The sequence below is a fragment of the Cyrtonyx montezumae genome, unplaced genomic scaffold, assembly GCF_038088225.1.
Source record: "Cyrtonyx montezumae isolate F1298 unplaced genomic scaffold, pur_monq_1.0 scaffold_9, whole genome shotgun sequence".
In the NCBI taxonomy this organism is placed as follows: domain Eukaryota; kingdom Metazoa; phylum Chordata; class Aves; order Galliformes; family Odontophoridae; genus Cyrtonyx; species Cyrtonyx montezumae.
The window spans coordinates 10,145,292-10,158,428 of NW_027072100.1; the positions used below are offsets into that span (position 1 = coordinate 10,145,292).

Sequence of the window (13,137 nt, forward strand, 5' to 3'; positions counted from 1 at the left end):
AGGGTGCGTGGGCTCCCTGCCTCCCACCACCACTCTCCCCCCACCCTTTTAGGTTCACCTCTTTGTCCCAGAAGGAGTTTGGGTTTGCCCCTTGTTCTTTGGGTGGCCTCCATCCACTCCCCAACTTCACCACGAGGCTGGGGCATCTCCCAAGCTGGGAGCATGATGCTGGGGGCTCCCCATCTCCCACACCTCAGGCAGGGCTTGCATTCAGCACCCAGCAGCCGAGAGAGACCCCTGCCCACTGCCCACACTGAGGACCCCTGCAGGGTAGCAGTGACCAGGGAGGAATCCAGGGGCCTCACACCCGATCCCCGGGGCTGCAGCGAGAGAGCCCACCAGGGCTGTGGCGGGGATGCTGCGGGGCTGATTATTCACAGCTTTCCTCGCCCCGATTGGCTCCGCAGCGCTGAGCGGAGTGGGGCCCCGCCGCAGGAGGAGACTCGGTGGCCATAAAAGCGGGCGGGCGGGCGGTGAGTACGGTGTGCACCCAGCGCGGCCCATGCCCAGCTCAGCCTGACCTGCGAGCACAGCGCGGCGGGACGGGGCGCACAGCAGGTAGGGATGGGGCGCGCGAGCGTGGATTTGGGGTTCCCTTCCTTTTCCCCACACGCACCTTGCTGCTGGGCATCGCTGCTGCTCGAGGGAGTGTGACTCAGTTTGTTTCGAAACATCCCCGAGCTGCCGTGCTGGGAGCATCTCGCACTTTACTCGTTGCTTTCTTGCTTTATTTCAAGATTCACACATTCGCCGCAGGTGCCCCGCTCATCCCCCGGCGGTTTCGCAGCATCACTTTGCTGGGGCTCGGGGTGATGCTGATGCCATGTCTGTGTGCTCATATGGAGAGAGCACAGCCCCGGAGCAAAGCTGAGCTGAGGGAGAGGGCAGAGGGAGTGGGATGGGTGATGGCACAACGCTGGGTGTGCTGTGATTGTGGTCGAAAGGTCATTGTAAGGAGAGGAGGAGCTGCTGGGAGCAGGCTCTGCTCCTCCACAAGTGTCTGTAGGGTCCCATGCTGTCTGGGTGAAACACGCGCAGCCCGGGCACCAGCACTGCGCGGTGACAGCTCTATGTAGAAATGCTCAGAGATAGAAGGGGTGATTTCTGGTAGCAAAGCCCTCCATGGCTGTGCTGTGCTCTGACACCTGCTGAGCACCCAGGGCTGTTCTCCATCCCTCTGAGCTGGTGCAGCTGGGGCTGTGATCCAGTGCACAGACAAACCTGGGGCTGTCCCATGTCTTGGCAGCAAAAACCTGAACAGAAAAGGGGCAGAGAAGGAGCAAGCATGCAGCACGTGTAGGACATGGGTAGGAATCCAGAGCTACCCCAGTCCCCTGCAGCACTGCTGTGATCATGCATTCCCCAGGATGGATGCTCCAGCCAGAGCTCACCTCTGGGTGCTCCAGGTCCCATGGTCCCAAACTCCAACCCCACTTTTCTTCCTCTTCCCTTTGTCTCTCCCTTTTCCGAGCATCTCTCCACTTTCACCTAAAGCCCTGCCTTGCCTCCCCTCTCCCTGCCCCACTCTTTCCTCCTCCTGCAGCAGGAGAACAGCAGAGCTCCATGGGGATGTCTGAGCCAAGGTATGTTCACATCAGGTACACTGCAGGGCTGCAGCTTCCAGGCACGATAGCACAGCTGGCATTTACCTTAGCAGCAGGTGAGTCCTCTCTCCTCGCTCGATGGCACTGAGGTGAGCAGGGGCTGTCAGTGCTGCCGTGCCCATCCCGGGGTGGTGCACTCGGGCTGCACAGCTCAGCCGAGGAATGCAGATTTCTCGACACACGATGGTGCAGATAATTCAAATTCAAATTTAATTTAGCATGAATTAATACAGCGGCATTAACGTTTCTTCATCGGCGCCAATTAGAGTACATTAGCAGACAGTGCCGAAGAATACAATAGTCTCTAATATGCGTCATTAACGTGTAACAGATCCCTCTGGGTCATGCCTTCCCATCTTGGATACAAGCAGGTCTGGAGGCAGTGGGGTGCTGGCAGCACACCCCTTTGGGTTGACTCTTGCTGCCTGTCCTGGTGGCACCATGGCCCCTGGGTGCTGCAGGTGGAGCTGGGGGTTCTGGAGCCCCACTCTGACCCACTGCACAGTGTTTGCAGCCCTCCTGGCCTCATGCAGAGCTCTCAGAGCCTGGGGGATGGTGGTCGCAGATGGCAGGTAGGATTGAGCCTGGGATCAGCGTTCTCCCCCTCCCCATGCAGAAGCAGCAGGTAGGATGAGAGATGCAGGGAATGCAGCACGGGGCAAGGCTGTGCTGGAGGTGGGTGACCCACTGTCCCCTTCCTGCCCCACATCCCCTGCTCCTTTCTGCCAGCGGCTCCGTGTTGTTCCCCAAGGCCAAGGGGAGGGCTGATTCATCCCCTCTGCGCCACGCAAACGCGCGATCACGATATTGCAGAGATGTGACGCTGGAAGAACGAGAGACTCAGCCTTCAAACGATATGATCTGGGTGGTGCAAGGGCTGGGGTGGGGCTTCGGTCCTTGTGCATGAACCCACACGGGGTCAGTGTCCTGCAGCGTCACTTGGATCACAGATCCCAAAGGTGAGTGGCGTGGGTGCAGGCACAGCTCCTCAGGAGCAGGTGGAGGAGGTAGGTGCCCGCTGCACACTGATGGGCTCTGGGCACGGACAGGTGCTGGCTCCCAGCTCCAGGTTCAGATAGGTGATGCTCACTGTGCTCTCACCCTCCCCAGGCAGCGGGGCGCGATGGCACAGCGGGTGCTGGTGCTGGTGCTCTGCCTCTCCCTGGCTGCAGCAGCCTCTGCCGACTGCACGACCCAGTGCTCCCTCTGCGCCAACCAGGCACGTGGCACCGAGAGCAGCATCCGACCCCTGGTGAGTGCTGGCCCCGAGCAGCCCCCAGCATTTAGCATTGGGGTACAACTGCAGGTACAGCATGGGGATGTTATGGGGTGGTGGTGCATGGTCTGAGGGTTATGGTCGCAGGCACTCAGCTGTACTGGGAAGGCACGGTGTTTGGCTTCTTGTGAGTTTGGCAGCATGGATCCGGGGGATGGGATGGCTATGGATGGGGTAGTGGTACCTGAGTGCTGGGTGATGCCAGTGATGCCACGGCCTCTGTCTTGCAGATGTGCCTGTGGCAATGCCAGGGCTCCTCTCCACCTGGCACCGAGTGGGAGAGCTGCAGGAAGGCACTGGCACTCCTGGCCCCACTGGTGGTCCTGGCCGAGGGGACAGAAGGAACAGACCCATCCCCAGCGGAGGCAGAGGATGAGGCAGAGGCAGAGCCAGAGCAGGATCCCAGCCCCGAGGAGCTGCCGCTGGCACCAGCCAAACGCTACGGGGGCTTCATGAAGAAGCTGGCCAAGGGGAGGCTGCTGTCCCTGCTGCGTGACAACGCCCACAGCAAGGGCGGCCTCAGCAAGAAGTCGGGGGGATTCGGCCACAATCCAGGAGAGCGGGCGGCCCCTGAGGACTACCTCGGGCCGGGGGGGGGCGAGGAACCCGAGGGTGCGGGGGCCGAGGGGCAGGAGCTGGCAGAGCTGCACAAGCGCTACGGGGGCTTCATGCGCCGCATCCGCCCCAAGCTCAAGTGGGACAATCAGAAGCGGTACGGGGGTTTCCTGCGGCGGCAGTTCAAGGTGACCACGCGCTCCGATGAGGACCCCAGCGCCTACTCAGGGGAGGTCTTAGACCTATAGAGCCTGGCATGGGACAGGTCCCTGTGCCACCAGTCCGATCGGTGTCGTCACCCAATCCTTTGTCCCCAGCTCCAAGCAGCTGCCACCATCCTCACCTCATCCTCCTCAAAGGGCCATGGGCTCTGCCACCCCCACCCCAGCCCTGCAGATGCCTCAGCTCTGCCCCCTGTTGTCTCTCTCCGGTTCACCTGCACACCCCCCTTAGGGACTCCGTGCACCCAGGGGACAGTATCACCCCCCCCAGCAGCTGGCAGCACATCCAGTGGGGATGCATCCCCAGCCTTGCCACAGCTGCAGCTGCACAGCAGGGGCTGGAAACCGTCACAGCTGATGGATGAGGCAACAGCTTCTGAGACCCAGGAAGGATGAGCCCAAGCAGAGATGGGATGCAGCTGGCAGGTCTGGGGGGGGGCTGTACAATGGCCATAGGGAGGGGTGGTGTGGTGGCAGGGCAGCAGGGGGCTGAGCATTCCCATCCCTTCCCCAGTCCACCCATTGCATCCTGCTCATCCTAGCGCCCACTTGGTCCCACTGCTTTCCCTGGTACAAGAACACTCTCTGATTCACCCATCTGGGCCCCCTGCTCCCCTCACAGCCAATAAAAGGTAGATGCCAACAAAGCCATGGTGGGTGCCAAGCATCATCTTCCTCTGCATAGATCCAGCCCTCAGCATGAGGGGAATCACACACCCCAAACTGGGACCTGGAGAGTGCCCACAAACCCCATTGCTGCTACCCTGAGGTCATGCTGTGGTTGTGAATCCAAGCATGGTGACCAGACCATCCCATCCCCATACATGCTTTGAACACAGCATGAACGACAGCAGAAGCTTTGTGCCAGCAAAGCTCAACCCATGCCAAACTTCTCCATAGCCTCACTGCCCAAGGCTGCAGGCACCCCGAGCTGCTGGGGGATGCATGCTCAGGGCTCCAGCACCAACCACTCCAACCCCAGCATCACCTCCAGGCCGCTCTCCTCCTCCTTTTCCCTTTGCTGCAGCACTGGGACTGCACTGGACGAACCCCATCCAAAAACCACAACATGAGCTGCTGGCCACCACCACGCAGGCAGGTGTCACAGTGACAACCCTGAGAGCCACCAACACACAGGACTTTCCACTTTTATTATAAAAATATCTTGCAAGCAAAAAGAAAAAAAAAAGAAGAAAAAATATCACGGTCAGTACAGGCAGTCATACAGATCCCAAAGCAGTGCCACAGGGCTCTCCCCTGCCCCCACACACTGATCCCATGGGTGCTGGGGTGGGTCCTGGGGCAGAGGATGCACAGAAGACATGTCCCCTCCACCCCAGGCTGCAGGGAGCTGCTGGTGGCCCCAGCCCACATCCAAGCAGGGTGTGTGTGTCAGACAGAAGCTCTATGGGGTTTCTGGGGTTTTTAACAGAGGTCTGGTCCTTCATTTTGCACATCATACCCTAGTGCGACGTACACAGCAGTACACCCACGTACAACACGCGAAACACCGGGGCTGAGCTCTAAAATTAAGAGTTACATGGCAAACATTTAGAACATGTTAAACGTTACTGGGGGGTGGGGGAAGGGGGCTGTACCCGGTGAGGGGGGGCACACTGTGGCCCCAAATACACAGGGCTGAGTGGCCAGAGGGGGCTGCGTGCTTTGTACAAGCCCGGGGCACAGAACTGCAGGCTGTGCAGAGGAGGAAGATGTTTGGTGATGGAGCAAATCAGCTGCAGCTCGCTTTGTGCAGCCCCCAGTTCTATTGGCGTCAGTGCAAGAGCCCGCAGAAGAGACACTTGGGAAGAGAGGTGGACACTGACATCCTTCCTTTAAAGCCAGAGTTTGTTTTCCACGTAGCAGAGCCCCCAAAGGCAGCTGGGGGCTCCTGGCCTGGAGGCACCATCCCAGTCCCTGATGCACTGCAGTGCTCTCCAGCGACGCATCCTCGGGTTCTGTGAGCAAATCCAGTGCACAACGCAGGGGTCCCCCACGGCCAAGCCCGGGTGGGGGAAGCAGAGGGGTCCCAAAGGCAAGGAGCCCTCAAGCCACCCCAAAAGTCCGCAAACAGAAGTCAACCCCCAGGAGCAGGCACAGTGCTGAAAGCTGCGCTCCCATCCCAGAACACAGATATCGTGGCCATTGGTGCTGCTGAGAAAGTCCCCCCACGGGGTGAGGGGAGAGACCAGGACCCCTGTGAGCCCCAGCCCCGCTCACTGCCTCTGGATCTGGACGCTGGCATACTCAGAGCTGCTCTCCTCGGGGCGCGGGGGGGGTCGCCGGGGTGCCTTGCTGAGGTGCACCATGTCCAGGTCGGCGTAGGTCAGGTTGTCACTGCTGGTGGGCTGCTGGCTGCTGCTGCTGCTGCTGTTGCTCTGGATGCAGGCGTACTCCGACTGCTGGCTCAGCTCGATGATGCGGCGGATGCTCTTCTTCTCTTTGGCGAAGTTCAGGTCGGCATAGGTCAGGTTGTTGGGGTCGGACTCCTGGGTGAGACACAAGAAGGTTTTCTTTTGGAAAGCGCCAAGTGAGCCCCCACCCCCGTGCCAAAATGTTCTCCAAAGCACCGACGCCAGCTGCATGCACTGCCCATGCAGCAGCCTTGTGCCCATCCCACAACCACCAAATGCAAAACCACCCCACAAACTGCCTCGTGCAGCTGCTTCCAGTCCTAAGGCCACACCTTCCCGGGAGGAGGAGAGAAGGCAGAAATGATGCTGGGAAGTACTGCAGCTCCTCCTCCCTTCGGCCACAGCGTGGAGACACTGAGACACTGTGCACTGTCGTGCACAGCCTCCACCCTCTTCTCCCACACTTGTGGGCTGATCTGTCCCCCCCCTTCCCCCCCCTCGGGTCCCCGAGGAAGGTGACACACCTGGGTGGTGGTGGTCCCGCTGCTCTTCTCTGGCTCGTGTAACCTGCAAGGGGAAACGAGGGCTCAGGTGCACCACACACCTCTTCTCATGTGATGGAGCAGATTGAGGTGGGGTCAGATGCAAAGCACAGTCCTTGGGTAGGACGCAGCCCCCCTGGTGAGGATTTGCTCAGGTGCTGGGGGCTCACCCCAACCCACCAGCTCGCTCAGCCTCACCAAGAGCCAAGCACTTGGGGACAGGATCACAAAGCAGCTGATGGGGATGTCATCTTCCCTTCTCCTCTTCGAGGCCCACCCCAGAGCTCTCACCCCTGACTGCTACCCATAAAGGGAAGTGCAGCGCACCCCTTTGTGGGATGGGGGCACTCAGCCCTGAGCACCCGCAGTAACTCAGCACTGCAGGGAATGGAAATGTGCACTCACCTGGCAGACGGAGAGCTCTTACCTGCCAGGGGAGAAATAGTTTAGGAAGGAAATGTGCAGTGAGCCCCCACCTCCCCAGGCACGCCAGCACACACACTGCACTTCTCAGAACTTGGACTTCATTTCAGCAGCTGCTCCCCACGCAACACACGTGGTATCCTTATCCTTACCCTTGCTCTGCTTCGTCCGGATGAGGTAGAGAATTGCAATCACCAGCAGCGCCAGCACAGTGCACACCACTCCCACTGCCACGTAGATGAGATTTTCTACAATGGGAACCACACGTGAGAAATGTCAGTACAGACCTGAAAGCCCCGGACCCTGCGGCCATGGTCAGCATGCACACAGTAAGGGTGATGTCCAGCAGTGTCCCTCAGTACAAAGTCCCTGAGCTGCATTCCAGTGAAACCCTGAGCTTGCCCTGGGGGGTGACATCCCACCCCTCCCTGCATGCGCCCTGCAGCTCTCACGCACTGCTGTCTCCCGTGGAGCCGTCGCTGGGATCCCACTGGGCTGTGGCAGCGACCCGCAGGGTGCCCGTGCTGGAGATGGGCTCCTGGTCCTCGTGCAGCACCCGGCAGGTGAACCTGGAGCCGTTCTTCTCCTCCCCCGCCTGCACCGTCACCGTGCTCCTCAGCTCGAACAAACCCCGCGAGGTCTCCGTGGGCTGCGGGGCGCTCCCCGCGTTCATCTCCGTGCCGTTCTCCAGCCACGTGACGGTCACGGCTCCCGGGTAGAAGCCCTGCACGCGGCACGTGAAGTTCACCGTCTTGTTCACCTCCACGGCGCCCGGCGGCGCGGCGGCCACGGACACGCTGGGGGGAACTGGGAAGAGAAGCAGCGCCTGGAGCCGCGTCCCTGAGCCCACGGCTCAGCCCCGCCCCAGCCCCGGGGTGGGAGCCCTCACCTCGCAGGGCCCGGCCCAGCGCGTACGTCCTCGTCAGCGGGGCCGCCAACGTGCTGTGCTGCACCTCGCAGGTGAGCTCCGAGCGGAGGTCGTTCTCACGCAGCGTCACCTGCACGGTGCTGGACGCGTGGTAGGAGGAGTTTGGCGTCTCCGGGCCGATGAGGGGCGGCTCAGCCCGAACCGGAGTGCCGTTCTTGAGCCATTTCAGCTGGATGTCACGGGGGAAGAACCCTCCGGTACTGCAGGTGAAGGGCACCGACTGCCCCGGCACCGCTCGGCGACGCGGCCCCGACATGGCCGGCTCGGAGGGCCTGGCTGTGGGAGAAGCATTGGCCCATCAGGGAGCGTCCTGCCCCTCCCGGCCTCAGCCAGGAGCCCACCAGGATGGACTGGGAACCCACTCACCGTGCACCAGCACCTCCGTGCCCTCACCGTGCTGAAAAAGCACGTCTCCAAAGGTGCCTTTACGAAACTTCACGCAGTGATAGGTGCCGGCATCCTCAATACGAACATCCCTGATGCGGATGGTGAAGTCCGTGCTGGACCCATTGACTACTCTCATCACACGGGGTGGGAAGGAGCCTTTCTGATCATAAATGGTTTCGTTGCCATTGCCCCAGCCCTTCAGCCACTTCACAGGGCCAACAGGACCCGATTCAGATGTCGTGCAGTTCAGGGTCAGTGTCTCCCTCGTGGTCACCACCACTGGGCCCTGGGGCTGCAGCAGCTTAAAGTCTGTGTAACTCTGGGCACCCACACCTGGGGACGAAGCAAAGCTCCTTAAGTCCCTGTCCCTCCTGACCACAGGAGAGCCCCGAGCTCAGCACCAGAGCTGTGAACCCAGTGCCCCCAGTACAGAGGGCAGCGGTGTGCCATGCTCCGTGCAGTCAATCCAAGCCCAGTGCTCCCGACACATCCCACTGCCATCAGTCAAGAAGAAACAAGGGCATGTGCTGCACCACGCTGAAAACCAATCTCCCCTCGCTTTTTCTGCACCGAGTCTCCCCCAGCCCCGACCCGTGCCAGCAGCGCACAGCTCTCAGCTGCTGCCAATGCCATTCCCTCCACTGCCGGCAGAGGAAAGCCGTCCCCTGGATGCACCGAGGCTGCAGCCGCAGCGCTGTGCCTCCGCCGTGTGCCCCGACGGGAGCACTGCACCTTTCCTGAGCCTCCCAGAGCCTGGGAGCAGCTGAGAGCTGACATGACCATACTGCGACCTGGCAGCAGGGCCACGGCTAGCCAAAGACCATCGGATTTGAGCACGGTGCCCCTGCTGCAGCTGCCAGCATCCGGAGTGCACACACAACCAAGGAAGGGCCATGCACACGCTATGGGGCAGTTGCAGCCCCACAGCATGCTCACGGGCCCTTTGCACAGAGGGCTGCAGCTGCATCCAGCTCTCCTGCACCAGGAGGTCCCAGGTCAGACCAATGCAGCCATACCCTGGCACAGTCAGAAGCATCGGCCCTCAGTGCTTCCCTTTGGAGCCCCAGAGCTAACACGTGGCACCAAACCAAACCCATGCCAAAAGACAACAGTGGAAATGCCAAGTTGTCCCACCTGAGTGACAAGCTGAGCCGTTGTTTCCCATCCCAGCAGTGACCATGCAAGCAGAGCTGACTTCTGGGGTGACAGCCAAGTTTGGGGAGCTGTCCCAGAGCAGAGCCCTGGGCACCACCAGCACACAGCACAGCCAGCTCAGCTGGTGAGCCCGTCCTGAGCCCCTCCACTGCCTGCAGACTTTTCACAAGAGCAGTTGAGCAATGCAGAGAGGAAGTCATAAAGCGTCACTTGCCCCTGACTGCACCCACACCGGGATAGGGCTGCTCTGGGCACAGAGACCCACCACCCCCAGGACAGACCCCCAGCCCCTTTATGTGCCCAAGGCAGCTGCACCACCCCATGAGTGCTTTGCTGTTGTCTCTCTCTGCTCAGTCCAGCAAACAAAGCCCACGCACAAGCACGAGGTGTTGCAATGCAGGAAGGGTCATGCTGCAGGAAGCAAGGGCCAGAGCTGGGCCCCCTCAGCACTGCGTGATGAGCACTTCATGCAGTGCTCCTGGCTTCACAGTGGGGCAGTGTGCACCCACACCCCATCCCCTCGAGCACCCACAGCACCCATCACACCACAGAAGCCTGGTACAGCCCCACTGAGCACAGCCCGCCCCAATCCACGTGTTCCCTCTGCATCCTCCCTCTCTCCATCTGTTGCACTCCTGGCGAGGCACGCGCCGTGCCTGGAGGGGAGAAAGAATGCCTGCTTTGGGGTCTGGGGGCTTCAGAGCAGACATGGGCACCACAGCAGGGCTGGGGCACACGCACTGCTCAGCCAGAAAGCATATCCCTGCTTGGGGCTGCCAGGGCTGCCGCCAGCCCCCAGTGCTGGCAGCTCTGTGCTGGCAGCTCTGGGGCTCCGTCATCACACGGCTCCAAAGAGTCTCTCAGCTCGGAGTGAAATGCAGCTTTTGGCTATTTTTTTCTTCTTTCATGTGCTAATTTAGAGATTTTCCCACAGATCTGCTTGCCCAGCGCTCTTCAGATTGCTACACTCAGGATTTGCAGGAAATTTGTTATACCCGAGCTTCAGCCACAGAGCGCTGCCTCCACCAGCCCCACTCACACCTCCTGGATAACAACCAACCCTGTGCAGCCCAGCAATCCCAAACTGGGAACACCTCCCAGGCACAACCTGCTCCCAGCCCCAGCAGCACCATGCCCCCACTCCTCGCAATGGGAAAGCACGAAGGGGAAGTTGATTGAAAACCCCTAGCGAGCCGAGAAATGCAAAGTTTCCACCCAACCTCCTCCCCCTGCCCTTGCCCCACAGCCAGCTTCCCCTTGCACCATGCAGACCTCTCTCCTTCCTTGTTCTCACCCAGCTCATAGCACGCACCATCCCCACGTGCCGTGAGTTCTCCATCTCGCTGACACATTGATTTTTTTTTTGCTCCATTTCAACCTTTTGAAGTATCTGATACTGAACAGATTGCAAGAGGCCGGGCTTTAATTCAGAAGATGCCCGCATGCTTGGGGCCGGTAAAAATAGCTTTCCTTCTGAAGGCACCAAGGAAGGAGCTCTGGGATGGAGCGGGGCGTGCAGCTGGCCGCCGGCATGCGGGTACTGCGTGGCACCCCAAAATAATCCCAGTGGAATTTCACCTGCACAGGGAGGCTGTGGGGAAACTAACAGGTGCTGGCTATAAAAAGAGCCTGGAAGCAGCATTTTGGAGGATAAAAGACCCAGGGATGGTTACCCAGCGCCGTGCAGATCCCAGGCAGGGCGATAGGAGGGGCTCTATTTTACACTGGTGACATCAGGGGACGCCTCGGATCACGCACTGCTGTCGTTTGTGGGTTCTCCTCCTACAGCAGCAGCAGAGATTGAGCTCTGTGGCTGAAGCCCCACAGCCGAGCAGCTTTCTGACTTGGGGAGGCCCTTCACTGAGCAAAGCTCACCCAGCAGGGCAGCGAGAGGATGAGGTTTCACAGAGGGCTCTTTGCCCTACAGGGAGATATCCTGCAGATATCCTTTGCTTCCTGCAGCAGCACTGCCCCTGCCAGCTCCTCTGCAGCACAGCTAGACCGATGGGGAAAGACGGTCCCCACTGGAAACCCACATGGGAAGTGAGGTTTGCATGCCTGCACCATCACCCATACAAAGCAGTTCTCCAACCAACAGGAAACCCAGCACCCCGTGTCCCACTGCGGGGCCAGGACGGATCTTTTTGTCCCAGTGGAATAAAAGGGGTCAGTCCCTTTGTGGCCACACTTGGTAGATAGAGCTCAACAGCTCCACCTCAGCCACTGCCATGGCAGGAAATCACAGCAGCTACACTGGGGCAGCACTCACAGCCAAAACCTCCTTTGGCTTTCAGCAGCCCAGAGCTCAAAGCTCGGGACCAACGCTCCCCAGCTGCGGGTGAGCAATTAGGAAAGCGAGCAGTGTTGTGTCGAAAGCTTTTGCTTTCTGTTGGAGTTCTCACTCAGCTCTGTGCCGAAGGACAGATTCAAGGGGAAAGGTCTCCAGTGGGTCTGGAGGGGCACGGCTCTGCCCAGGGCGTGCAGCTCACTGCAGGGGGAGATGTGGGGTCTGGACAGAGCCAAGCAAGCAAAACATCCAATGGTGAGATGCATCGCTTTTGCCACACAAAGTTTGTCCTGTCCCCCAAAAAGCCCACAGACAGCAGCAGGCCAGAAGGAGCCCAGCTCCTCTGCGCTACCGCTTGAGATTAATGACACCGAAACACTCTAGAAATGAAACATCCTTGAAAGCAGCACCCACTGCAGGGCTTTGTTCCTGGTGGGCCAAGAAACTTCCTGCTCCCACAGGGGAAGGGAAACACCGGGGTAAGCACTGTCTGTCCCTTCTCACAGCACTCTCCTATGGGACCAACGGGGCCGTGGTGAGGGCAGGAGGAGACACGGGGGACCCGAGGGGCCACGGAGCTGCCCCAGAGAGAACAGCACAGAGTGCAGCCCCACTGCACTGGAGCTCAACAGTTGGGCAGCGAGCAGCGAGGACAAGGTGGATGGGGAGGGGAGGGAGCCATAAAAACAAGGTTTGGGTTTTAGAGAGAGCTCCCCGCCAGGCTGCCCTCCTCCCGCCCGCAGCAGTGCTGGGGAAGACGTGCCCCTCCCGGAGCCGGCGGGGTGCTGGCAAGGGGTGGAAGCAACGTGCCTCTTCACGTCCCTAATTCCCGCATCGGGCTGCGGAGGGGGATGGATGAACGCCTCGGTGCTGGGAGCAATGGAGCCCGGGCCCCGCGCTGGAGGTCATCGCCTGGAAAGGTCATAGCGAAGCGCGGAGACACCGCATCGCGGCCGGTGCGGGGCGAGGGGAGGCAGAAAGGACGGGAGCAGAGGAAACAGGGAAAACAAACGGCAAAACGAGAGCTCGGGGCTCACCTGGGCAGCAGGGCGAGCAGAGCAGCAGCAGCAGGCAGAGCAGCGGCCAGGCGGGGGGACGGGGCTCCATCGTCCGGCTCCTCCTGGGGAACAGAGAGCAGAACGGCTTCAGAGAGAACAACAACAACAAAACCCAACCGAGCAGCCAGGCAGAATCGCGGATGGAGAAGGAAACGGCACTTCTCAGCCCGTAAATGAGGAAGGACGGCCGTACCCCCCCTCCCCCCACCATCCCCCTCCACGCCGCAGCGCGGTGCGGATCGCACGGACCTCACCGGGCCCCGAGCGGCCCCGGGGCCGTTCCGCACCGCTCCGCTCCGCACCGCCCCTCCGCGGCACCGCCTCCGTTGCGCTGACACCTCCAGCGG

The 13,137-nt window shown here is 60.5% G+C and overlaps 2 protein-coding genes across 2 annotated transcripts; one reads left to right on the plus strand and one right to left on the minus strand.

Annotated features, from left to right (window-relative positions):
* The first annotated feature begins 553 nt into the window (after nt 1-553).
* PDYN (prodynorphin) lies at nt 554-4,015 on the plus strand. Its single transcript, XM_065754381.1, has 3 exons — nt 554-558; nt 2,715-2,856; nt 3,111-4,015. The coding sequence occupies exons 2-3, from the start codon at nt 2,728-2,730 to the stop codon at nt 3,681-3,683; spliced, it is 702 nt and encodes a 233-aa protein (XP_065610453.1). The 5' UTR covers nt 554-558; nt 2,715-2,727; the 3' UTR covers nt 3,684-4,015.
* Nucleotides 4,016-4,938: 923 nt separating this feature from the next.
* LOC136060092 (tyrosine-protein phosphatase non-receptor type substrate 1-like) lies at nt 4,939-12,972 on the minus strand. Its single transcript, XM_065754380.1, has 8 exons — nt 12,770-12,972; nt 8,270-8,623; nt 7,865-8,179; nt 7,432-7,782; nt 7,128-7,223; nt 6,958-6,979; nt 6,535-6,577; nt 4,939-6,145 (listed from the first exon to the last, which is right to left on the minus strand). Exons 1-8 carry the CDS (start codon nt 12,837-12,839, stop codon nt 5,873-5,875), a joined length of 1,524 nt encoding a protein of 507 aa, XP_065610452.1. The 5' UTR covers nt 12,840-12,972; the 3' UTR covers nt 4,939-5,872.
* Between the last annotated feature and the right edge of the window lie 165 nt (nt 12,973-13,137).

Coding starts and splice junctions, on each gene's coding strand:
- PDYN (XM_065754381.1), top strand. CDS start 2,728: ATGGCACAGCGGGTGCTGGTGCTGGTGCTCTGCCTCTCCCTGGCTGCA. Junction 2,857..3,110: donor AGAGCAGCATCCGACCCCTG/GTGAGTGCTGGC, acceptor TCTGTCTTGCAG/ATGTGCCTGTGGCAATGCCA.
- LOC136060092 (XM_065754380.1), bottom strand. CDS start 12,839: ATGGAGCCCCGTCCCCCCGCCTGGCCGCTGCTCTGCCTGCTGCTGCTG. Junction 8,180..8,269: donor CACGGAGGTGCTGGTGCACG/GTGAGTGGGTTC, acceptor CTTCTCCCACAG/CCAGGCCCTCCGAGCCGGCC. Junction 6,146..6,534: donor GCGGGACCACCACCACCCAG/GTGTGTCACCTT, acceptor TGTCTCACCCAG/GAGTCCGACCCCAACAACCT.